The sequence below is a fragment of the Caloenas nicobarica genome, chromosome 7, assembly GCF_036013445.1.
Source record: "Caloenas nicobarica isolate bCalNic1 chromosome 7, bCalNic1.hap1, whole genome shotgun sequence".
Classification (NCBI taxonomy): Eukaryota; Metazoa; Chordata; class Aves; order Columbiformes; family Columbidae; genus Caloenas; species Caloenas nicobarica.
This window is the reverse complement of record NC_088251.1, coordinates 258,151-284,973: the sequence shown is the minus strand read 5'-3', so window position 1 is coordinate 284,973 and position 26,823 is coordinate 258,151. Positions and strand designations below refer to the sequence as shown.

Sequence of the window (26,823 nt, the reverse complement as noted above, 5' to 3'; positions counted from 1 at the left end):
AAGGATCCACATGGGGCAATTAGGAAAACCAGGTTTATGTGCAGAATCCAAGTGCGTGAAAAGTCTGAAAGGACTACAGGCTCCACTGGCAAAATGCGAGCGTTCATGATTGCAAAAGTTTGAAATCACTGTTTTATCCAAATTGGTGTTCAGGCGTGTGTGTTACAGGACCAACCGTCACCATAAGGCACTTGAGTGCTGACGGTCCTGTGCTACCTGTGCCTGACCCTGCCCATGCTGAGAAAAACGTCTTTGGCGCAGTTTCTCTGTGTGCCATGTATCCACTTTTATGTAGGAGTTTACCGTTGATAACACTGCCATTCAGAATGTATAGACAAATTCTCAGAAATATGCAGAAATATAATAATATGCAAAAGCAGTGTAAGTGGTACATTTGTATTCAATAATTTTGGCTTTTTTTCTGTGAAACATAATTTTTTAAAACGGCTTTATGAGAGAAAGAAAATTAAGATTGTACAGATATAGCAATGGATCGTTTTACAAAGTCTTAGGTAGAGGGAACGGTAGCTTTAAAATAAGGCCAGAGCAGACCTGTGTGCGACATTTTCGTGGGTAAGTGGGAGGGGCCAGCATTTCCACAGACCTTCATCTGAAGTCAGCAGCCTGCTGAATCAGTTTCTAAGTATTTTTCTTTGACTGCAAAGCTGGATAAAATTACTGTATTTCCAAAGTCTCTTGAAAAAATCATGTATTATACAAGGCTGGCAAAGGAGGTTACAGTGCCCGGCGTCCTTATATTTTAATTCTCTAAGGTCATTTCTATATGCTTATCTCCTCTTTTTGGTCTGAAACTTCATTTCCCTTTCACAGCTGTGAATTCTCTGGTGGGCCCTGCAGATGGATTTGATAAATGCTGCTAATATCACCTTCTGATCTGCCAGTGCTCTGACTTTGCTCTGTAGGTCTTGATGAGTAATTGCTGTTGTTCTACTCCAATGACTGAATTAAGTCGCCCTGTTCTGAAGGGTTCACACGTGTGGTTTTAGCCAGGGTGGCCCGTGGCAGCACACCGATGGACACTGACCTTCTAGAAGTGTCTCATCACTTTAAGCTGAAGCAAGCAAAATTACCCGGAGCTCTTCAACTGGCTAAAGTCCGTTATAATCCTTTGATTACTGTCAGGCTACACAATAACAAAATACAGTATTCCAGATAATTATTATATTTGGTCAAAGTGTGCGCAGACCATGAGCTGTGTGGCCGTGAGCTGCAGCCCGTGCCCCAGCCCGGGTGAGTCCCATGGGGAGGACCGCGCGGTACCAAGACCGTCGTCCAGCCCACGCGGTACCGAGACCGTCGTCCAGCCCACGTGGTACCGAGACGGTCGTCCAGCCCACGTGGTACCGAGACCGTCATCCAGCCCACGCGGTACCGAGACGGTCGTCCAGCCCACGTGGTACCGAGACCGTCGTCCAGCCCACGCGGTACCGAGACGGTCGTCCAGCCCACGCGGTACCGAGACGGTCGTCCAGCCCACGTGGTACCGAGACCGTCATCCGGCCCACACGGTACCGAGACAGTCGTCCAGCCCACGCGGTTTCTGCCCACTGAGCGGCACCAGGTCCTGCAGACAGAGCCTGCGTAGAACCATGCGCCCTGGCACCGAGCGTTGCCTTCTCCTCGCCCTTGTGCGTAAATGCACTTGGACACCGTAGTGCTGACAAGAAAAGGGAGGAAGATCGGAACTCTCCTCAGCAGCTTTTACAGGCAACACAGCTGCCTGGAAAAACAAGGGTTTTGAAATTCCCTTAGGAGTTGATGGGCACTGCAGCTGATACAGGCAACAGCTCTGAATGCTTTTAATTCTACTCAAATTAAATAGGGAATACCCTCCAGTGCAAATGTAATCGTTCTTTAATTCTCGACAGAGAGCTTCACCAACATCAAGCCAATTCCCACTCAGGTCAATAGGAGCTTGAGTACACAAACTGATCGAAGCGTTTGGCTCGTGAAGTCTGCTAAACAGAAATAAGTAACTTCAGACTGCAAAATCCTAGGAACAAATTTAACCTGTTTTTAAAAACAATCCTCTGCCCTGTGGGTTTCTCCCACAGCCGCAGGCGGGGTGCAGCGTGCCCAGCCATGCCTCACGGCTGCGTTCCCAGGCGAGCTGTCTGTGCCTCGTGGGCTACGGGCTGCCTATAGGTGTGTAACTGCTATGTATGGATGCTATCTTCGTCTGGGAGATGGTAGGCAAACGTTCATGTTGGGCTGGCCACTGGACATTGGAAAGCAAATATCTTAACGTAGCATCAGCAACTCAGTGGTTACAGCAGATAAATACATGCACTGCATCGTCCTTGCTACCGTTTATTATAAATACATCGGTGCGATTGAGTTGGGGAAAACAACAGTCCTCTGAACTGCCTAGAACATATAGTTCTGGAATTAACTTCCAGCCACAGCATTTTAAAATCTCTGTGTAATTGTTCAAATTACCCCAGCATGTCATGTAACACCTTAAAGATTTGGTTCTTAAGGATGATCTTATAATGAGTAAATTAAATGGAACAATATATTGATTTTTAGGCCTTGAACTTAATTTCTTTGTCATTTTTAAGGCATTTAGAGTGGCAGATATACTCATGTTTACTGTTACAGCAATGACATTGTTCACAATGCTGGTTAGTGTACAATATGGAAATAAGGGAGAAGTTTCTGATGAAAATTGTCATGAATAGAGTAAGTTCAAGGTGGATGTTTTTAAATACAAGGATATATGCTTTTAGAATAAAGACATTAGCCTGTGAGATTCTGGCTGCTCCTCAGTATCATCTGGCCTACGCTGATTTTCACTCGCTTGCTGTAGTGCTGCAGACACCCGTGTACCCGTCTGCAGCAGATACGGTGACACGGTGCCCGGCTCAGCCCCTTCCTGCCCGTGCTGGGGACGCAACGTCTGGTACGGTTTGTGCCGCGGGTGCTCACCGGGCGTCTTGCATTGTGAGATCACAGGCTGAAATGAGAACCCAAGTGCTTTTAATACCAGCAAAAAGTAATAGTTAGAACATGCTCTTCTGCTGAAACATTAACTGGAGTTTTCTCAAACGCACAGTCCAAATTTTCATTGTTTTTCCCCCTCATCTCCTCCACTGTCTGCAGTGGTACCAGGTAAATAAAGAAAAGCTGTTAGGTGGGTTCATGCTACACAGTCCTGAACACCTGGATAGCTTCTCATTGCCCTTCGTAAGAATGAGCAGATGTCTGTTTGCGTAGTTTGTGGACACATTTGAACAGAAGGTTCAGATACTGTAACACAACCACTTTAGGAAAATATAAATAATTTGTTGAAATAAAATAATTATTTCAAATATAAAAAGAAATAAAAGTTAGTGCAAATAATGCAGTGAAAATATTTAACTGTTTTACATGTGAGGATAAATTGTCAACAAGAAGCATTCCCTGAATATTTCTTTTGGGCACCTAGTCGGCCTTTGGCATCCAGCTGGGTCATCGTGAGTTTTGGCTTTGTCATTTCAGGTTAAAGATGTCCTTCCACCTGGGAAATGTGGGGAGCTGCTAGAGAGCGAGCACACAATGCGCCCTTGTTCTTGTGTCTGTCCTCTCTGTCCCTGTGTCCACAGCTCATCTGCAGAGCACAGACACAACCGAACACGCAACTGCAGCAAACAATCACCAGAAACTGCTCTGGATAACAATGCGCATCTGAACGCTTAGTCCTCTAAACCCCGGCCTCCCTTTAGTTTGCAAATATCATCACAGCAAAAACAATCTGAATGTTTAAAATTTTGAAAGTGTGAATTGGTGTGAGAGGACAATGCATCTATTTAACATCACCCGCCCTTGGAATGCCCATGAGTAATTTATACCATTGTGTTCTGTGGAGCATTGTTCTTTTATTCAGTCCTTGCAGTTTCACACTTCAGAAATAACCCTCTTTCTCCTGATGCTTCCACTTTCCTGCTCTGACCTGTTTACTTGGCAACAGTAGGAAAAATGTATTTGCACTGTATTAAGAGAAACGCATTTCAAAGAGAAGGTTTAACTGGGGATGGTAGATTTGTTTCCTGGACTAGATTCACGTTGGGCAGATTGTATGTTTATGGTGGAGACACTTGCAGCAGGAAAGGGATAGTAGCATTTGGTTTTGGAGCCGGTCCGTATGTACGTGTTGTGGCTATACCTACTTAGATATAGGATCACACTCTGGAAACATGCATGATGAATGCAGATGTTGATGAATATTTATCCAAACATTGTGGATACTCAGGCTTTGATCAGATGTTAAAACGCGTACAAAGTACCTGCAGTTATTTGTATTGCAAAATCCAACGTCCCATCCCAGAGCTGGTGTCAGCCGCACTGGAGCAGGGAGCTCTGCCCGCCACGGGGCAGCCTCATCCTCATCCTCATCCTCATCCCCTCGCAGGAGCAGGTCGGTGCACAGCTGAGGCTGCGGGAGGGCCTGGCAGAGGCGGCTCCAGCCGGGCAGGTGCTCAGGTAGCTGCTTTTCACACAGATAATTAATGTGTACAAGTAGCTGCTAATTGCACATTTCAGGAATGATTTATGAGGTGGCAGAGGAGAAAGAGGGACACAATCTCATTTCTTTGGGAAGCTCTGCGCTCATACAATGGTATCAGCACAGCTGTGCGATGGGACATGATTAATGAACACGGCAAACACGCTGCCGTCGTGCGGGTGCTGTTGGGGTGGCACGCTTGTCAAAACAGAAAGCGGCACTTAGAGCGACGGCCAGTAACAGTGCAGAGTGTGAGCTTTTCGTCTTTTAACTCGCTAATTCACCGGGACGTCAGGCTCAACACCAGCCACGGTTCTGAAATAAGGTCGTTTATGTCCATCAGAACAGTTACTGGTTTAATGTGGGCGATTATCATTGACTCGTTATGAGCAGGTTTGTGTTCATGAACGAAAGTCTGCAGATCTTTATTTTCTCTGTAGGGGTCCAGAGGAAAACAAATTTGGCGAGAACTGATATTTTTACGGGACATTAAATCTAGACTTAGGAACATCTCTGTTAAATATCTGCTTCCAGGACTGTATCTTGGCTGCTGCCTGGGAACACCTTTTACCGATTGTCACGTATCCCTTCTTCTGCTATCGACATGCACCACCCAGAATAGGTGTACAAAACACTGCTTGTCTTTGCTCAGGAAGAGTGATGTGCACATCCTTGTGTTTAATGTACCTTCTTATCTCAGCTGAAGATAATATAAAGTAATATAACACTCTTGCTGGCATTTTTGTGGGCTGATTATCATATCAGTTTGCTGTACTTTTTAATGCTAGTCCGGTTTATCTTTGAAAAGATTGCTAATAAAATTTGAAACAAATCAGCTATCTTGAAATAGTACGTGTACATATAGGTCAGTGCTGTAAAGAGCCAGTGTTGCGTGTTTCGCTGAGATGAGAAGGAACATACTGAACGCTTTTCTCAATGAACTGTTTAGGTATCAAAATAGTGCTGAGTGGTTTCCATCGTGTTTAAAAAACTGTTATATGAGGGATATACCTCAGGCTGTGTAATCAAAGTCGCTGTTTATTTCCTTTTATATAATGTAGTGTTAATATTTTCAGATTGCTTCGGTTCAACATTAAAGAGTGAATACGTTTATTTCTATCTTTTATAGCTTTTAGAATTTGACAGAGAGCTGTCAGTCTTTAAAGACAGATTGTATGAACTGGACATCTCATTTCCTCCCAGGTAAGATCCATATATAATCCATTTATTTAACTAGCTAGCTAAAACATTATTGTCACTAGCACTGTAGGTAGAATGTGAGTGTTCCCATACGTGCTGCCGAAATGATAATGATCTTTGTTCCTTTCAGAAATGTTTCGTTTTCCCACATCCCCTCCATCAGTCCATAAGCCACGTGCCCATAGTGCCCATCAATTGACTTCAGCTGGTCCCATCCTTTACAGCCGCTCTTCAAACAGCCCTGGCGTGGTTGTGTGCTGAGAGATGTGTAGTGACTTGTAGGCACTGGACCCAGATAACCTGTTAAAATACTTTATTGCAGCTGTGAAGGCAGGTTGGAAACTGCCCAGCGATGGCACTCGGGGTGGACCCGGCCTGGGGCACAGAGCCCAAAGCTCCGGGGGGCTCCCAGAGCATCAGGAGAGACAACGGGAACTTAAATTCTGCTTTTTCAGTTTCAGTAGACAGGTTGTGTAACTGCTAATACTGCTAGAATCATTTTGCTTTTTTTAATACACATGCATGATTTTAATCGGCTATATTCCTTTGGTGAATTTTAGCTGTGAATAGAGAAGTATTGCTATCAAACGAAACCAAGATTTTTGCAAGTGGCAGCCCTGTTCAGGAAAAATCTGTGGAAAATGTGGTACAGTTTTAAACATGTGTGGCCCTTTCCAAGAATGAAGAAGTCAAATCTCACAGCTGCTGTTACAGGAAAGAAAAACTGCATTCACAAAGAAGATTAAAGTCAAGTTACAGGAAATCATAGATAAAAACATACTTTTTGTATACTTCTTTTTAATAGATACAATGTTCTTAAATATTGCTATTTTGTTCTTTATGGACAGGTAGAAAAGTATGATGTTTTGGCATACACTAAGAAAAAATTTGGAAAGCATGCCATTTTGTTATCATAATTTCATTATTTCTCACCAGCCAGCTGCGATACTGATTATATTGATCCCCTGGGACAGTGGAAGTATGCATGGCGAGGTTACCGCGGCTCTAAATTGTTCCTATTGATTATGATAGCAGAAGACCAGCAGTGTGTACATCTCTGAGTGTATTTCATTAGTTGTGTGCCCGGTCAGGGTAACAGGAGGTGAGGGGAAATACATAGGAATTTTTTACCAGAAATGCTCTTCTACTTGATTTCACCAACATTAGTGCTTTCAGCCAGAATTAAGTTTGGCAAAAATATGTTGTAGCATGAATGGTTTGCAGATTCTTCAAACCTTTCTGTCAATACAGTTTGGTGTCATTCTGCTCTCAAGCAAAGATCAGAAATTTGGTGTGAGCAGTCTTTGTATCTAAGTTGTATTTTTGATCTGCCTGTGAAACAATGTGAACATCTTGCCAAGATCTAAACCCTTGAAAATTTTCTTTTCACAAATATGTCCAGTTCTCAGTAGAGATATGTTATTATTTTAGTGGTTAAGTTTTTTGCAAATTAGAGCCAGACTGGACACAACCCAGGATTTTCCTCGCAGCTGCCAAGGGCCATCCACTGTGAGGCTGTGGGCAAGTAAGAAATGAGCCCTCTCTCCTTCACGTCCCGCTGGAGCACGTAGCGGGGGAGCCCTGCGTGAGTGAGACACAGGTGGAACCGGCGCCGCGGAGGAGCTGCGCGGTAGCCATGCGGGGAAGGGCTTCGCTCGGGCTCAGGCGAAGCCTCAGACCAGACTTGCAGAAACGGCCAGAAGAGGAAAGCTCTAGCAAATTGGCTGGTGAGAGGCCAGGACAGTGAGATGGGGCTGCGGAGGAGGGAGGAACAGGCAAGGATGCTCTGGAGTGTTGGGGGAGAGTGGTGAAAACCGCAGCAAGAGCGAGATGGCCAAGGATGCTGCCCGTGGAACGTGACAGCAAGCTGGTCTTGCCCTTCCCAGGTGAAAATGGGTAGCCGGGAAAAAGATCTTGTGTGTCCCTTCCTAGCACTGATCCACAGAGAGCACGGCAGACGGCTGCTCCAGGCGCTGGAGTGCTTGGGGATCCCGTCAGGCCAAGGTGACCCCACTGCTCCTTGAGGGACGGCCAGAACGGAGCTGTGGTTGGATCCGCCTCCCCAAACACACTGAGTTTGGTGGCATTCCTCTGTTCTGCCCCAAACCGCCGCGCAGTGCCGGTGCCGCACCACGGCTGCAGCTCGGCAGCGCTGAGGGACGCGGAACTCAGCCATCGTCTGCAGAGCACGGCTCTTCACCTCGCTCGGGCGCTGGAAACAAACGGTCTGTGCTGCCGAGGTGGCAGGAGACACATCTGAGCAGAGACCCTGTCCAGATCCTGGGGAACAGCTGCAAAGGGTCATTTCCAGGCTCACCCCTTCACCTCTGTTCCCACCAGTTCCCACTTGGGGCTCCGTGAGCAGCCGGGGGTGGGAAGGGGCTCAGCGGAACCTGCAGCCCCTCCCTGCACCCCAGCGCCCGCGGACCCCAGCCCCGCGCTGCCGTTCTCTGCAGGGAGGGGAGCGTGGGGGGATCAACGTGCAGCTCTGCTGCTGCTTGCTCTGCCTCCTGCTTGTAACTAAGGAATGCTAATGATAGCAATAGTGATAAGTTTTTACAAACTGGAAGCTGGCACTTCCTTGGAAGAGGTGCTAACGCTGAGTTTATATAACACAAAATTTATTTGAACTCAAGCAGAGAATACCGATAAAATATGGTAATTGAATATTAGAATATTCCTAAAAATACAAGATGTAAAACCAACCAGCTAAATTCATGCATATACAAAGAGGAGATTAGCTTGTGTTAGGGTGCTTTTTCTCGCCCATCCCTCCTCGTGTTCTGGGTCATACGGCAAGGGAATCCTGGTTTCTGTTCTGTGATCCTTGCACCAAGCTCGGTTGGACTCCGTGATCTTGAAGGTCTCTTCCAACCAAAATGATTCTGTGATTCTAAGCTCGGTGAGACGTCTTGCCTAAGTGAAGTACTGCAGAACTGGATTCACGCCTGTTAGAGTTACTGCAGGTCAGTAGTTTCTCCTCCATTTTTCCCTCGTTTTTTCTTTTCTTCTGGAAAAAAAAATCAGTAGCTTATCATGGCTTAACTGCTTTTATATACTCTTTGTAAATATGAGCTTAATGTATAAGATATTTGTCATATATTCAGTCATACTAGATTTTGTATTTTTATCCAAAGGAGGATATGATTAGTCCTGTATATTTAGAAACTACTTCTTTAAGCTTCTTGGTATTCTTAGCTGGAAAGTGTATGATGCATGCATTTGTTCTGCAAATGCATCAAACAAAGCCTTTTTCACTGGAGGGAGAGACACAGAAAGCTCTAGTCATTTTTTGTGTCGGGCTTATGTGCTTAATGAGTAAGCATCTGAATTCAGAAGGAAGTTGTAAGCAATCGTAATGATAGCCTTAAAGTGCTATTTCAGAATTTCTTTTATAAATGAGATTTTAATTACAGTCCATTGATTCAGTCTGTGAATTACTCTCTTACTTCTGTTCTTAATCCATGGTGTTACGGTTTTACATCATGGGATGCTGGCCAACAATTGAAGTCGGAGTATCTTGGTTAAAATGGGACTGAGTGCATTTAGTACTGCATTTCACATCTCAAAATATGAAAGATCAGTTAGGACAGTTTTTATTTCATTTGCTTCATCATTTGTGCATACAATTAATTATCCAATTTGCACACAGAGTTCTACAAATCAATAGCCCAGTTGCATTCCTGCCTTACTTGTAAATTTTTACCTCAAAAAGCTTGCTTGAGATTCTGTGTGCTCTTGAGATGAATGGAAAAGGTCACATCCCTTTGAGTTTAAGCAGACAAAGTTACTTATAAATTCTTTTTTAATCAGCATAAACTGTTTATTCTCTGGCCTGTATCATGAGATCTTGTTGATACACTACCACAGCTGGCCTGGGTTGGACGCTTTACTCCTCTGAGTTGATGGCGAGTTTGTGGTTAACTCTGGTGGGGCCAAAACTGCCCCCCGAGCAGCTGCCTGGGTTTGTGTTCACGCCGCCCCGGAGCAGCGTTCCAGTGCAAGGCGGACGCCGCAGGTGCAGGGGTGGGCGGGCGGGCACCCGCCGCGCTGTCCCCGCCGCGCTGTCCCCGGCCCGCTGTCCCCAGCCCGCTGTCCCCGGCCCGCTGTCCCCGGCCCGCTGTCCCCGCCGCGCTGTCCCCGGCCCGCTGCCCCCGGCCCGCTGTCCCCGCCGTGCTGTCCCCGGCCCGCTGTCCCCGGCCCGCTGTCCCCGCCGCGCTGTCCCCGGCCCGCTGTCCCTGGCCCGCTGTCCCCGCTGCGCTGTCCCCGTCCCGCTGTCCCCGCCGTGCTGTCCCCGGCCCGCTGTCCCCGGCCCGCTGTCCCTGGCCCGCTGTCCCCGGCCCGCTGTCCCCGGCCCGCTGTCCCCGCCGCGCTGTCCCTGGCCCGCTGTCCCCGGCCCGCTGTCCCCGCCGCGCTGTCCCCGGCCCACTGTCCCCAGCCCGCTGTCCCCGGCCCGCTGTCCCTGGCCCGCTGTCCCTGGCCCACTCTCCCCGGCCCGCTGTCCCTGGCCCACTGTCCCCGGCCCGCTGTCCCCGGCCCGCTGTCCCTGGCCCGCTGTCCCTGGCCCGCTGTCCCCGGCCCGCTGTCCCTGGCCCGCTGTCCCTGGCCCGCTGTCCCCGGCCCGCTGTCCCCGGCCCGCTGTCCCTGGCCCGCTGTCCCTGGCCCGCTGTCCCTGGCCCGCTGTCCCTGGTGCGACAGCGAGCGCAGCGTGGCAGACGCCCCGGGCCCGGCCGGACCTGCCGCGTCCCCCCTTCCTCAGGGTCGGCTTTGAGCCAAACCCTGGGGCTGCAGCACGAAAACAGGCAAAGTCCTAATTAAAATAGTAAGTAGGAGTCCGGTCCCTTTTCCTGGGCCAGGCGTCAGGGTGACCAGGCTGGTTTTCTCTCATAGTATTTTTCTCAGTTGTGACTGTACAAGTATTTCAGAATCAAAATGAAATTTGAGTCTGCAGTTACAAAAATGAGGGTAAACATATTGCTGTTATAGGAACTATTTGGAAGTTTTGGTGTCCTCAAAGTGCTTATATATGGACTGAGAAAATAATCAAATCTGATTCTTGCATATTCTTGGTTTTCATTTAAAATTATGAAAGAAGTTCTTCTGTTGTGATCATCCGAATGGAGGACATTTTTGTACATTTCTGTGTTTTAGTTGTTTTATAATGATATCTCTGCTTCTTTTATGATTAATTTCTCTGCTACTTTTCCTTAATTTCTAATGAAGCCATGACAGTCATGTAGGCATCTATTTTTATACTGGTAAGAATTTTTTTTAAAGAAATCACCATACTTTTTGCTCTTTAGACAAACCTTATAAGCAAGTCGTTGTCTAAAATTTTCGTACTCCGTTTAAAGAGTTGCGATATCTGCTCACAAAGCACGGTACGTTCTGCCCGGCGTCACATTGCGATGCTGCTCTGGGCACCGCGCAGCAGCCGGCGCCTGGGCCGGGCGCAGGACGGCGCCTGGTGCTCTGCACCGGGAGAGGAGGAAAGGAAAGATTAGTAAGTGAGAAAAACAAAAGAAAAGACATTTGTCGTAAAATATACCACGTAGACTATGAAAAAAATGCAAACTGTTATAAAAACTGTTGTTAAAAACCTCAAGATTCTTCTTGGTTTTTTATTTAGGGACCTAAAATTCTTAAGTTGTCAGAGCTTCTTGTTGCTAATTTTCCATTACACTGAGATAGCATTGCAATATAAGTAGTAACAGAAATGTTGGCTTCTTGATTAAATTTTGAACTGTAAAATGCCATAATGAAATGATAACGTGTTGTAATATTTCTCTAGTTTTTTGTTCTTCTCCAATGTATTTATAGTTGTCAGTCTCAATATGCTCATCTAAATTCACCTTCGGTGTGCTTTTCTGTAGTTTGTTACTTCTCTTTTCAGTTGATTGTAAACTACATTCAATAATTAGTGAGAGCACTTAATTCTTACCACTTGTTGGAGAAGACATCTCAGAAATCATTATTCACGGGTCTCGGCAAAAAACTAGGTCTTTGTATATTTCCAGCTACTGCATCGTGCTTTTTAATACCAGCTTTTAAAGCTGAACTTTATATAAACATTTTCTGAGTTTCTTTCTAGTCCCTGTGCTAATGGTTCCTAAAAGTAAAATTTTGATGTTGTAATAAGTATCAAATAGAAAGTTACTTTTTCATTCTGTAGAGAGTGGAGACCCTATACTGAGTCAAGAATACTTTAACATACATTTTTTTTAAACTACTGACGTCTTGCTTGTCTCTAAGCAATAGTACAGATAATTCTGTAAAGAACCTGCAATACCAGAGGCCTCTTTCCCTGCATTGCTCCGTTTGCCAGGCCTAGACAGCCATGAGCGAGAACCCGGCTGTACAGCCTGCTGTTCACTGTTCGGTGTTTAAAGGAGGCCTGAAACTCAGCCGATGGCCTCCGCAACAAGTTAATGCAAATCTGCCTTGCTTTTTGATCCTTTGAGTGAGGACCCACCTCTGTTTAAACCCTCTGTGGGAAGGTGCATTGACCATCTGTTGTGAAAGGCTGCATAAAAACACAGTGTAGTTAATATAACCTTATGGTCCTGGCTTAAGTCTCTAAAAGCCAGGACAGTCAGTTCTATATTTAGAAAAGCTATTTTTCAAAGCTTTGTAAGTTCATAATGACCATTAAAATTTATTGCAGGTTGAAACTTGACTTGAGAAGTTTCAAAACGAGAAGTAAAATGCTTTGGTTACAGCAAGATCTCAGAAGAAAAGCAGCCTGTCAGGCAGTGGTATTAGTGTTTTCCTACCCCTATAGCATATCTTCTTTGGGTTATGCATTTGGAACACAACAGGCACAAGGTCAAAAAGACAAAGTTCAAGCGGGTGCTGTCAGCCCGTGGCTAGCCGTCCGCCTGTGAGCGGAGGAGCGGAGATGAGTTCTGCACTCAGGGTTGCTTCTGAGTTTCACAGAAAACCATCACTGGCAAAACACGAAAAACAGTTCTAGGAATGGAGACCAGAGCCTTGGTGTGGTTGATAAGACAGCAGGTGAACGAGGATTTTCAGAATTACCACTTTGGCCTTAGTTGGGTAAAAATTAAATTGAAGTTCTTTGTTTTTATCTAGCCATTCATCCAGAATTTGACTTTTTTTCTGCCCTTTCAAAACAGCAGTTCACTTTTAAGTTTTCAAACTACTAAGCAATATGCAAATGGTACTTGTTGGAGTTTACATAAATTTGTTAATATTTTTAATCATACATTAATTTTGGTAGGTGCAGGTCATGATTATATATATAATACTAGTTCTGTGAGAATGTATAGTTATAGTGTATTATAGTTATAGATTGAATTTGTAGCTATAAATGGAATTATATCAAGGCAGCACAGTAAATCCATGTTAATGTCTATGCAGGTGGGTTTGCACAAGGGTTTGTAGGACCCCGTGTTAGTGAACGTTGCTGCAGGACTCGTTCTGACCCGGTGTTAGTGAACGTTGCTGCAGGACTCGTTCTGACCCCGTGTTAGTGAACGTTGCTGCAGGACTCGTTCTGACCCAGTGTTAGTGAACGTTGCTGCAGGACTCGTTCTGACCCCGTGTTAGTGAATGTTGCTGCAGGACTCGTTCTGACCCCGTGTTAGTGAACGTTGCTGCAGGACTCTGTGTGCGGGAAGGATCCCAAAGGCACTTCTGAGCTCCCCCACCTGCCACAGCTACAAATGGCATTTCTGCAGGCATCCTTATGGAACTCAAAACTATCGTTCTTCTCCAGTGCAAAACTGTAATTTAGTGTAAGGCCATTTGTTTGATGTTGTGTGGATCCTTCGTCCTGCCCTGTGGGGAGGGCGGCGGCCAGGCCGTCACCTCGAACGTGTCGGGACAAGGCCTGGCTGCGCCCGGCGCTTGGCGCCTTGGCCTGGTCTGCGAGGCACTTGACGCCTGGGCATTTTCCTAAACTCCTCTTCAATTCTGAGTTCCTTCGAAGTGGAACCAGCTTGCCCTGCTGCATGACCCGCGCAGGGCAGCGAGCAGGGCCGCAGCGAGCTCCCAGGAGGGGTCGGCGGCTGCTCTCCCGCTGCCCGTGCGGGCGCCGTGTCCCCCGGCAGCCGCTGCCGCAGGGACCCGGCACCTCTGCGCTTGGAGCGGGGTCACCAGCAACCCGACGAGCAAGACGTGTCTGCAGAAATGCCACCATCTTTCCCAGCCAGGCGGTTGTTCCTCTCCCCACACAAGAGGTTTGCCTCTCCACAGCCCACCCGTCCTCGTTAGTCTCCCCTGGGGCTGGGAGCAGAAGGAACAAACTCCACCACCTCCAGCAGCTGCGTGTCTTTCCTCCGTCCTCCCGAAATGGCCAAAAGCGAAGGCAGGCTGGATGAGGAATCTCAGCTTAATATGAAATCAGAGGCTGCATTACAAGTCTGCTATCTTTACACAGAATATAAAGACCCCTTCTAATGGAGTATTTTCAGACATTATGCACCCATTCCTCTACTCCTGTATTTTGAGACCTTTATATAGTGAATATGCATGTTTTCATCTCGTTACCCTTTTTAATCTAGTGTAGCCCATAGCAACCTTAGCCATTGGAGACTAAACACAATTCAGAATTTTGAAGTTGCAAGCTCTGTCTGTCATGGGCTGAGCAGCCTGGCCGTGAGCAAACAGCACGAGGCTGGAAAGGAGGTGGTGGGAGTCAGCAATCGCTGCAAATGTGGGAGGTGTGAAAAAAGAAGTAACGACATTGTGGTCAGTCAATATACAGGTGGGCAATTGTTACCTTTATCACTGCTCTCCATTAATTATTATAATTATTCTTGTAGCTGTTGTATAGCAAAGATAGGAGCTGACTTCAGCAAGAGTTCACACCCACCTACAAGGTTTGCTTTCAGATAAGTCTGCATGCACAGTAATCTCATATATTAATCATTCTCTTAAAGTGACCTATTCTTGTTTGTTGTTGCATTAGGCTGTCATGTAATTTACTGGTTGGACATATGTTTGTGTCTGAGATATCCTCTGTGTGGTATTTTTCTCAAGCAGACCCTCTGCACTGGCAATATCTTGGCTTTGACGCCTCTCACCGGGAGACAGGTTGAATCTCATTTACTCTTGGAAGAGCGTTTCTCCTTTGTAATTCTCTCTGGCTCTGGTCCCTTATTCTGCCAGAATCCTGTTTAGTCCCTAATCTATTTGTTCTCTACCCTTGTATTTTATCCCATGACCTGTTTTTATTCTAGTAGATTGCACAATGATACATATATTTTTCCCGGTGTAATTTGCACTAGCGGGTGAGCCAGCTGCTCTGCATGCGGCATTTTCAGACGTGCTCGCGTCCCTTCCCCTGCGCAGAGGCAGTGGGGGCAGCGCGCCATGCCGCGGCACCCAGCCCCGCGGTGCCACCGTACGTGTCCCGGCTGTCACCTTTGGGTGTGAAACGGGAAGGCAGGATGGTGGTTTCAGTTCCAATGGGCTGTCTTTCCTGACCAGTGTCCTTGCCAGTGGCCCCGCGTGTTTTCAGAGGACGTAAACCAGCGGCCTGGCACAGGACTCCAGCACACGGAGATCCCATTTCTTAGACCGTTAGCTCAGTGATGCTCCTGGGTCCTTGTGTCCCACAAAACAGGGAGTTAGGGACTTGAATAGATTAGAAGTTGCTAAAACTCAAGATTATTTTTATGCCTGCTTTATCAGTTACTTTTACAACATGTGATTTTTCTGCCAATTAAGAAGTATTTTCCACCAAATAGAAATACTTCATACTCATTCATGCACTGTAAAACACCTTCCAGGTATCAGCGAGGTACCTTAAATCACCAGTGGATCCCTCAGCACCTGAGGAACAAGTTCATATGGGACATTGTGTAGTTGTCCAGGTTCTTCCAGCATCTAAGGCTGGAGCACAGAAACAGCTTCCCAGCTGGAAGCAGAAAAGACAGCTGTCATTTCCTTCAGAACAACTAGAATTTAATCATTAAAGTGGTTTTCAGGCAGCTCTTATCCCCATTTCTCTCCTCAGGTTAAACCAGTACCGCTCTCACCATCATTCTCCATTAATTTTCAAATTAAAATCGTGTGTTTCTTTAATTTGTGAGGGACTGGATAGAATTACCCAAGTAAGCAGTTCTGTTTGTTTTAAGGAACTGTGGCAAAGGGAAAGAGAGGGGAAAATCAATGAAGTGAAGCTTCAAGGACTGAGCCTTACTGCATGCCCTTTGTAAGGTGAGGGTTACAAACATGCTGCAAGCAGAAAGTAAAGCAAATTCTAAACAGATTGTGGTCTTTGCTGTTAAGCAGGCTACTCCGTGTATTCTTGTCTGAAAATGCTGTTGAAAAGCCTGGTAGTTTGGAACCCAAACCCTGTCCCACCTGTTGCCTCAGCTTTGCAGTAATTTTTTTCTAGTATGAGAATTCGTAAATTACAGCCCAAAAGTAACTTGCTCTAAGGCAGGCATGTTCCCAGAAAAGACATTTAGCTCAATCACAGTCATACAGTCACATCAGACTGTTCTGCTGAAACAAGCCAGCACAGGGTCCTTCCCAACAAGCCAACATTATTCATAATTACATTTATGCACTTGTAACAGGAGCGGTATTACCTACATTTAGTGGAGTACAACGTTACCCTTACTAAAGCAGTAGAGTGCGTCTCTCACTGTGCACTCCCAGAGGCGTTAGTATTGCTGAATAACCCATTTTTGTGAGCTGGGTGGCGTTGAGCAGCACAGCCGGCGTGCGCTGCCGTTGCCGGGGACAGCCCCTGCCCGCAGGACCAGGGGCACTGGGACAGCCATGGGCACGGGACAGGACCATGGGCACGGGACAGGACCATGGGCACCAGGACAGGACCATGGGCACCAGGACAGGACCACGGGCACGGGACAGGACCACGGGCACCAGGACAGGACCACGGGCACGGGACAAGACCACAGGCACGGGACAGGACCACAGGCACGGGACAGGACCATGGGCACCAGGACAACCACGGGCACGGGACAGGACCACGGGCACGGGACAGGACCACAGGCACGGGACAGGACCACGGGCACAGGACAGGACCACGGGCACGGGACAGGACCACGGGCACAGGACAGGACCACAGGCACCAGGACAGGACCACGGGCACGGGACAGGACCATGGGCACCAGGACAGGACCACGGGCACGGGACAGGACCATGGGCACCAGGACAGGACCACAGGCACGGGACAGGACCACGGGCACGGGACAGGACCACGGGCACGGGACAGGACCACAGGCACGGGACAGGACCACGGGCACGGGACAGGACCACGGGCACGGGACAGGACCACGGGCACAGGACAGGACCACAGGCACCAGGACAGGACCACGGGCACGGGACAGGACCATGGGCACCAGGACAGGACCACGGGCACAGGACAGGACCATGGGCACCAGGACAGGACCACAGGCACGGGACAGGACCACGGGCACGGGACAGGACCACGGGCACGGGACAGGACCATGGGCACCAGGACAGGACCACAGGCACAGGACAGGACCACGGGCACGGGACAGGACCACAGGCACGGGACAGGACCACGGGCACGGGACAGGACCACAGGCACCAGGACAGGACCACGGGCACCAGGACAGGACCACGGGCACGGGACAAGACCACAGGCACGGGACAGGACCACAGGCACGGGACAGGACCATGGGCACCAGGACAACCACGGGCACGGGACAGGACCACGGGCACGGGACAGGACCACAGGCACGGGACAGGACCACGGGCACAGGACAGGACCACGGGCACGGGACAGGACCACGGGCACAGGACAGGACCACAGGCACCAGGACAGGACCACGGGCACGGGACAGGACCACGGGCACGGGACAGGACCATGGGCACCAGGACAGGACCACGGGCACGGGACAGGACCATGGGCACCAGGACAGGACCACAGGCACGGGACAGGACCACGGGCACGGGACAGGACCACGGGCACGGGACAGGACCATGGGCACCAGGACAGGACCACAGGCACGGGACAGGACCACGGGCACAGGACAGGACCACAGGCACGGGACAGGACCACAGGCACGGGACAGGACCACAGGCACGGGACAGGACCACGGGCACGGGACAGGACCACAGGCATGGGACAGGACCACGGGCACCAGGACAGGACCACAGGCACGGGACAGGACCACGGGCACCAGGACAGGACCACGGGCACAGGACAGGACCACGGGCACAGGACAGGACCACAGGCACGGGACAGGACCACGGGCACCAGGACAGGACCACGGGCACGGGACAGGACCACAGGCACGGGACAGGACCACGGGCACCAGGACAGGACCACAGGCACCAGGACAGGACCACGGGCACCAGGACAGGACCACGGGCACGGGACAGGACCACAGGCACGGGACAGGACCACGGGCACAGGACAGGACCACGGGCACAGGACAGGACAACAGGCACAGGACAGGACCACAGGCACGGGACAGGACCACGGGCACCAGGACAGGACCATGGGCACGGGACAGGACCACGGGCACGGGACAGGACCATGGGCACGGGACAGGACCACAGGCACGGGACAGCCCCTGCCCCCATGGGGCCACCCACAGGCACCGGGGCAGGTTCCCACTGTCACTGCGCTTGAGCTGTAGGCCGTTCGGAATCGGCGAGGGGAGATTCTCTCTATGGGGAGCATTCTGGTGGAAAGTAAAGGGGCGGTTGTTGCTCGCTAGAAGAAGGAAGAGGCTCTGGGTTTCTGGCTTTTTAAACTGGAAAAGGTCCTGAGTTAAACTGGTGGTACAGAAATGTTAAGTCTGAAGCATATAGTAGACATGTATTTTCCAAAGAGGTATGTGAAGCCAAAAAGCAATATGCCTGACATAAATCCATGAAAAAGATTCAGAGAAAAACCCCGTGTCATTAACCTCCCCGTTTTGTGTTGCGCCCGCAGTCACGGCTCGAGCCCTGTTTACCCTCTTACCCCTGGCTGCCCCATTGCCCGAGTGACCCCCCTTTTACTGTCACCTTTGACTCTGCTTGTTGGTGCGATCACCATGGTGTTAGCGCAGCCTTTGCAAGGAGCAGCTGCGTAACGCATTGTGCTTTACCTACAGTGTTTGCAGGACTGTGTTTACCCTCCCGATCTGGCCTAAGTGAGATGCATATCATGGCTAGCTAGCTCAGCAGAGCATCGGGAAGGCTTATTACTATTTTGGTACATATGAAGCAGCTAATTTAATTCAAACAGCAGTGTGTTTTACTGCTTAGCTTTAACTATCTGCTGGCTAAGATGAGCATATGAAGATAAATTACATGGGGTCATTTGTTAGGAAGAGAACTAGGGAACCTGAATCTCCCTTTCAGATTCAGGGAAACAGAGAATGGTAATTCAATTTGGAGGAGGAAACTAATGATCTGGAAGCTGACAAAAAATAGATGTCATACTTTGATTGGTCAAATGACATTTGATTGAAATCACATTCGTGCACCAGCTCACACTAATGCTGAGTTGGGACCTTGTCAATTAAAAATATAAAAATATCTTTATTTATATCTTGGGCCTTACAACTTTCAAAGCACCGAAAGCTTACAGCAGCCTACATTCACTGTCCTTGCTTCTGGTAAAAGCATCTTAGACAATCTCAGAGTGTGTCAGAACTGAAGGTAAATTGTTCCAACATTTTCTTAGAAATGTGAAAATAGTAAACAATTTTCTGTTGAACAGTGGTTGGGATTTTTCCCCTTTTGAAGTTCTCTCTCAATATCATATGTAAATAGAAAGATTTAAAGGTGAGAGAATGTTTAGTAAATGCGAAGACTCTAAAGTAGCTCTAAAGTTCTAAAGTAAAATGGACCAAATCAAAACTCTGTCTCAGCTCTTCTCATGAAGAGCTCAATTCTCATTGATGCTTTAAAATTTCATCCCATCTCAAGTATTTTGTATTAGAAACAGTTCAGCGATGTAAAATGTGGAGACAACTAATAGATGAGAACAAGTGGTCTTTGAATAGGAGGCATTTCCACACCCCAAATGTGATGAAGTTTGCCTAAACGTCTGCATATGGATCTAGACATAGGATGCACAGCGTTTCAGGATGACCTTTATTGCCCTGAAGATGACGTAGCTCAGTTTTGCCGTTGCCGGAGGGTGTTGTCGCAGTCCGCACACGGCTGGGAACGTCCTGGCCGCGGAGAGCAGGATCCGGCGGCAACACGAGCACGTCCCGGCTGCAGCGTCACCGCGGCGGAGGGCTGGCGGCACGCCGCTGGGAAGGCATCGTTTCCTCATAGAAACTGCATCTCACCCCCCACAGTAACACAGTCTAGCTGTTCGTACACAAGAGAGGAGTTCATTAGGAGAATTTTTCCTGGCTGGAAGTGCCGGTTAAGGAGACATTTATGTACGCAGGATGGTTGGCTGTGTTTCGAGGTAAGACGCTGCTGACAGGGTGGTTTACGGTGTCAGGAGACTTTTCACCCTGCAGTCAGTGTTTTTGTACAGGTGTCCAATCATCTTTGACAATACCTGTCAACAGCAGGACAGCAGTAATATTACTGACGCTCTTAATGGTTTATTTTCCCCAAACAATTGCCAAGCAGCTCTCACCCTTATGAACTGCAATACCAGTAGTTCACTGGACAGCCTGCTCCTTAGTTACAGAGCTCGTTAACAATTCTTCAAAGTGTTCAGTTACATTTTGACAACACTGGGTGTTATATTATTGTTGTTGTTTTAATTCGAACCTTTTGGAAGTTTTATTCAGTTTTGAATTTTGAATGAGTTTTGCATTAACCCACCTGCCAGAAATCCTTCTGGTTAAATAAAATGAGTGTAACTGAAACAAGTTTGTGAAACAAGGTGGAAAAGAAGCTAGAAGGAGCATCTTGAGAAAAAATAAACCCTGAACAACTGGAGATAAATCGTACAAGCCTCTCGTGCAGATGCTCTAGCTCCAGAACCGCCTGTCTGTCCATCCTGCAGTGGCATATACAATCAAAGGATATTTTGCGTAACTGCTGCCTGTCATACACTGAGAGTAACAGACTATTTTGGCTCTTAGTTATTCAGTCAACACGAGCAGTTTAGGTCCTAAATTTCAAATTTGCCAATATTTTAAACAGGGCAGAAAAGTTGTTCTACACGGAATTCCTCATTTCTCCATTTGTATTTTTAAATACATATAATATGGTTTGTGTGAAAAAAAAAAAAGTCAGGAACCATACTGAATACTGAAGTTAGGAAGTGTGTACAGTCTTATCTATAGCACCTCTATGTGTTGGCATTATGTCTATTTATCATTTATATTTCAGTGATACCTGGAGGCCTTGATCTGTTATGTCATTATTTTTACATAAGCACTCACTATTCATTCTCAAGATCACTGTTTTCTGTACACTGCACAAAATAGATAATGATTGAGGCAGAATGCTACTGAAAGGAAAAAAAAAAGACATTTCTGAGCAGTCATGGGACTGAGAGAGCTGGTTGTCCCTTTTTCTCTACGGCAGTCGCAGTTCTGGTGGTCAAGACTAACAATGAATGCACAGAAGGGTGTCGTGGTGCTTACCCTCTCGTGATTCATACTGGAGTTTTTAACATTTGATTATTTGGTGCAGAGTCCTTCAGATTCACTTTTATCAAATCTGAACTTGTGTTAATCAAGCCTGTAATTGTTTATACAACTCATAGATCCGAAAACCTGTTAAATAGAATTATTAACTGAGTTTTGAATGAAGAATTGTGAGTCCCTTACTTACCTGGAAGGAATGTGTTAACAGTGGCTGGAGATGTCAGCAAAACAAAGCTATTTTAATGCACTTGATAGCAGACAATCTTATGTTTAACGTCTTGGAAGATGTGTATCACAAGAATAGTTCTGCTTTTTGCATGCACACAAATTTAAATTTACATTATTCTGTAAAAGAGACTATTTATTTCAAAGAAGCAGGTGGGAAGTGGAGTTGAAAGAAAGGAGGAGATGTAGTCAAATAGAAGTGTGCATTAGCACGGTTGTGTCTGGGCTGCCCATCAAAGTCAGTGGAAGTATTTTCCACTTTCCTGAGCAGCAGCTTGGGGCTGCACTCTCTGGGCAGTCACTGGATTGCAAGCAGCAGAGCGAGTGTCGGGACTTTACATTCTGCCGTTTCTGCCGTACGTGACTTTACCTTGTGCCGTTTCTGCCCTCGCTGTGAGTGACTTGATGTCGTGCCGTTTCTGCGCTGTGAGTGGCTTTACGTTCTGCCGTTTCTGCCCTCGCTGTGGGTGGCCCGCTGCGCCCGCCGCCCGCGCGGTGCCGGCCCGTTCGGCAGCCGGGGTTTGCAGGGAACGTGCCCCAGGGCTGCGTTCTGGTGACAGGTCTTGTACCAGACTGACACCGAGAGCTGGGGCGTTGGGCAGTTCTGCGGCTTTGGGTGTTTTCCTCGTGTCTTTGGGTCTTGCAACATCTTTCTGCTGGCTGGTTTTAAATCCCACCAGCTGGGGGGAGGCATCTGGTGAGGTAACAGTGCGTAAGGCACCACAGTATCCACAGGGCAGGAAAGCTCCCGTGCTCCAACCAAGTAAAAGCTTCAGAGTTCACAAGAAGATGGTTCAGTTCTGCCAGCAGCCACACTGTTTTCATCCCACTGTTCATTTAACTGCAGAACAGGATGATGGAGACAAGTCCTGGAGTGCAGGTGGTTTGAAAAGTTTTATTCTGGAATAGTACACATTCAGCAGTGCGTGTCACGGAAATCTCTTCAGTGACAGGCTTATTCCAGAAACCTCTAATAGAGCTTTTGTTTGCAAAAGCCTATTTAAGATAAATGGCATATAATACACTAAACTATCCTGTCTTCTCTGAAACCTGCTAAGTCACAAAAGATAATCCCTCCCAGCAATTTTGACTCATAATTAGCGATGATTACTTTTCGAGCCTATCTACAAAACAAGCCTGCATATTCCAGAGTATCCGTGACCCTTCTAGAGCACGAGGGAGGAGAGCAAATAGTTTTTCTTATTTTGAGGGGATGTATCTAGTTAGGCTTTTTTTAATGTCCATGTCAGCGTTTCGCTGAGTGCGACGTGCACAAGGCAGAGAGGCGGTGGGGAGGGGACGCCTGATCCATTGCCGTGCAGCAGGACAGATGCTCCTGGACGGGGGATGCTGCCTGACAAAAAAAGAGCTTGCCCCACTTCGCTGTATTAAATTATGACCTACAGATCATTTTGTCTGGATAACTTTTGCAGTGTTTATTTTCATCTCTGTCCCAGCCATTAGAAATCTGATTTGTCAAAGCTATTTGTAAACTACAGTAACTTCTTGACTGGGTGATTAGTGCTAAAGACCTTGAAAAATTGGCAGAAGTTTTCACCCTGTGAAAACGTTAAGATCAATAAAGCAAATGGATAAATACCGTTTCACGGAATATAGGCTCTCGGATGAAATGCTCTAACACATAGCAGTAACAGATCATTCCAGGTATGGAGCATCATACTTTAAAAGCCATACAGTTAATGCTGTAAAAAGAAGGATTATATGAAATGTGATTGATTCCTATACCTTATGTCATAAAAAGTAGCTTCAGTTATGTGGGTTTCTTGAGTAACTGAAGAAAGAGGTTACCAGGAAAAGTCAACCCTTAAATTGCAGACAAAGAGCTTCTCCTACCGTCAGAATTACATCATCAGAGTATTCACAGACACTCAGAAATAAGCTGTACTTCTGTATGTCAGTGAAGCAGCAAATTGAATTCTCATAATATGTTTTGAAAATGAGTCTTGTTAGGTTTGATGAGGTGGAAAAGGTACTGAGATCACTGGTTCGTTCCGATACGTTCAGTACGCTTTTCTTGGATGTTTGCCATGGCTAATCTTTTTAATGGCAGTGTAGCTTGTAAACCCATTTGGTAGAAAGCTGTATGTCTCAGTTGCAGAGCATCACACCAAGCAGAGTGGTAAATAAGTTTCTCTTCAAGCATGCAAACCCTTTTGTTACAATAGCAGAAATTTTATTTTAACACACATATCAGGAAAAGTATTTCCTTTATGAATTCAGTAATGAGCAGAATAAAATGCAACTGTTGTTTTAAATACACCTACACATACATATGTAGATAATGCACACCAGCCTTATGGTTTTTGTTTAAAGACAAGGACAAACTTCATTCAGGCCAAATATTCAAGAAATTGAGCCTGTCATAAAGCCCCTGGATTTGCCCCAAACCCCTCCTTGGCTAGTAACCCAGGCCATTTGGAAAGGGTCTGGGCAAACAGTGGGCATTACGGCATGATGAGCCATCGTCAGATTCAGAGGTCTGTCCTGTGAAACTAGTGAGAACATTTGGATAAAACGAGGACAACTTTGGCCTCAGGCTCCTGACAGCTGAACTAGAGGCTGCCATTTCAGGTGCTTCAGACGACCGTGGGCGCTCACACACACACTGAGTTACATTGGTTCAGGCTGTTCCGTAGGTTGAAATAAACACTTTCTGCTGCCTTTTAAAGCTAAGTGAGAATGCACTGGAGATCCCATAGCACATTTATCATGATCCCACAGCATAACTACCATTTAATCAGCTGCTTTTCCAGATGTCTTTACAAAATAATTTACTTTTTGTTAACAGTTTCATATAAAGGTACAGAATCTTCTGTAGTCAGCAGCATTTTCCTTAAACCACATTCTTAATTCCTTGGTTCTGAAGAAATCCCCTGAAAATCCTACTTTCTTGTCGTGTCTTCCTTTCTGTCAGCCTTAGAGAATCCGTACAGGTGGGGTTTGTGAACAGCTGCAGAGATCCAGTGCTCTGAACTCTGTTCTCTGGTAAATTATTCCTGGATAGCTCTCCTGGAGAAGAAATCCCATGAGATTAACCTTTTTTTTAACTAGGTTTCCTTTTTCATCTTCTGCCTATTCATTTTCCATAGTCATAGCCAACAGCCTACTCTGTAGTTGAGTTGCTGTTGAAATGATTTTTGTACTTTCACAGGGATCAATACTTTGCTGTCTTTAAAGACGTGCAAAAATGCAAGGTAGGAGGTGGGAGTTCTGAAACTGAATGTGTCGTGACTTGTTGGCCTAAAGGAGCATTGTAGATATGAGAAGAGAAAGAGAGATGGAGCACGTGAGAAAGAAAGGAGGAGGAGTGAATAAAGATAAATGAGTATGAGACGTGTCTAAAAGAGCTGCTTTTTGCCAAGTAGATTTGTTAATTAGTGTGGTTGCTTGAAGCAGAGGTCTCGGGCTGCTCTCACGCGGTGGCTGATGGTTGTGACTGTGGTTCATTTGCAGTTACCCGTACAGCGAGGACTCCAGCCAGGGAAAGCAGTACATGAATACGAGATGTCCCGCCTGGTGCGACAGGATCCTGATGTCCCACTCGGCCAAGGAGCTCATCCTGAAGGTAAGGACGGACCCGCATGCATTGGTCTTCCCCACAGGCAGGTAGGGCTGGCTGGCTTCTGCTTGGCCTGAGTTGTCAGTTGCCTGTAGCAAACGCTTGCAAGCTGGAGACAGTGTACCATGGCAGCGATAAACTGTGACACCTCCAGTGCTTTCCAGCCGAGATCAGGGAATTGTCCCAGTTAACCCATTGGCAGTTACCAGAGCAGAAGCTTTCACAAGCGCTTCCTTCGGTATCTGAGCTGCCAACAGCAGCTGCCTGTTGTCTGTCCTGGGCTGCGTCTGTACTTGTCAGCGCTGTACGGGGGGGTTATGAGCCAGACTGGCAAACTGCGCCTTCTTTAAACAGAATTACAAAAAAATCAGAAAACCCCTCCATCGTTCCCCCAGTGCAGCCCCCTGTGGAGTAGCAGCAGCACCAGCGGTGCCCGTCGGGCTCAGCACAGGCGCGGAGGTGACCGGGACTGGCTGCAGACCGAGCAGCGACGTGTTGACAGAACAACCCGTGCAGCAACAGCTTGAGGTTCCCGAGTTCCCAGCATGGCAGATTAAGGTTCCCTCTGTTGCTGATGGTGAGAACTGGATTTCCCAACAATCCATCAGATCCTAGATGGGCCAGATCTCCTACCACTGTCCCCTGAAGGCAGACAGAGTCTCCAGCAGGCAGGTTCCTAACTTGGGTACACCAGTTAAGTGCCTAAATTTAGACATTCTGTTAGAGCTTTGAAAATACGATTGTGCAACTTTTTAGAACATACAGTTCCTCTTGGGATTTTGGTGTATAAACGTGAGGTGAACTTGGTGTTGCTCTATCCAGGGTTCAATGACCCGAATGCAATTTGGGAGCCTTGCGGTTTCCCTTTCCTCTCGTTCTCTCTCCTCACTCCGCTCTCCTGTGTTCCGCGGTGCCGCCCCTCGCCGCCTCGGTGTTTCCCTGTGCGCTTGTTCGTGGCACCTGGAGGCCCGTCCTGTTCGCGCTGCCCGCCAGCTGTTCCGAAGGACCCAGAAACACCAGGACGTGGCTGTGTGACACACGGAGGTCTCACCTGGGCCTTTCTGCTCCAAGCTAAATGTTCCCTGTTGTGCAAAATTGCCTTTGCAAATCCATATTCTACAGCTTTGTGGCTATTTTTTCTATTTAAATTAATGAAACCCTTGAAACTTGCTTTCCTGAAGTTTATGACTTTCTGTTTCTCTCATCAGCGTTATTTATCTCATGATTAGACTGTTTGCTGTGCAGTAGCTAACTCACTGAAAGGCTGGGGACATTTTTTCCATAGCTACTCAAATTTCAGTTCGATGTACTTCCTCACACATTTTGATGTGTAAGAAGTGTCTGCATGATATCTTGAAGTTTCATGCAAAATTTTAGGCAATGCATGTACTGCAGTATCTAATTTTAAAAATGTGAAGCTAAGAGGAACACAGACTTTATTGTAAAATAGTAATGTCAAAATCAATGTTATTTGATCTTCTTATACAGAAATATGATATAAGAAAGTGAGACTTTACCCAAAATATTACAGATAGTACTTGACGCCCATGAAATTCCTAAAGGACAAAGGATTAAAACCGTGGAAAGAGTGGCCAATGAGGGAAGATTATTTTTTTTAAGCTATGAATAAGGAGATAGAAGTGTACACAAAGGCTTGAGGAGTGTAAACAGTACAGAGGGAAAGGAATTCTTTCAGATTATCTAGAGGGGTATAACTTGTATATAATGGGAGAAAATTAAACAAAGGAAAACAAAGTTAGAGCATTACAGAAAACTGAAACGGTCAG

The 26,823-nt window shown here is 47.0% G+C and overlaps 1 protein-coding gene across 1 annotated transcript in view; it reads left to right on the top strand.

Annotated features, from left to right (window-relative positions):
- The window catches only part of INPP5A (inositol polyphosphate-5-phosphatase A), a 221,777-nt gene that overhangs the window by 187,097 nt on the left and 7,857 nt on the right, over positions 1 to 26,823 (top strand). The window contains exons 12-13 of the mRNA XM_065638815.1: positions 5,634 to 5,707; positions 24,931 to 25,042. Coding sequence (XP_065494887.1) covers positions 5,634 to 5,707; positions 24,931 to 25,042 — 186 coding nt within the window. The remainder of the gene's footprint in view (positions 1 to 5,633; positions 5,708 to 24,930; positions 25,043 to 26,823) is intronic.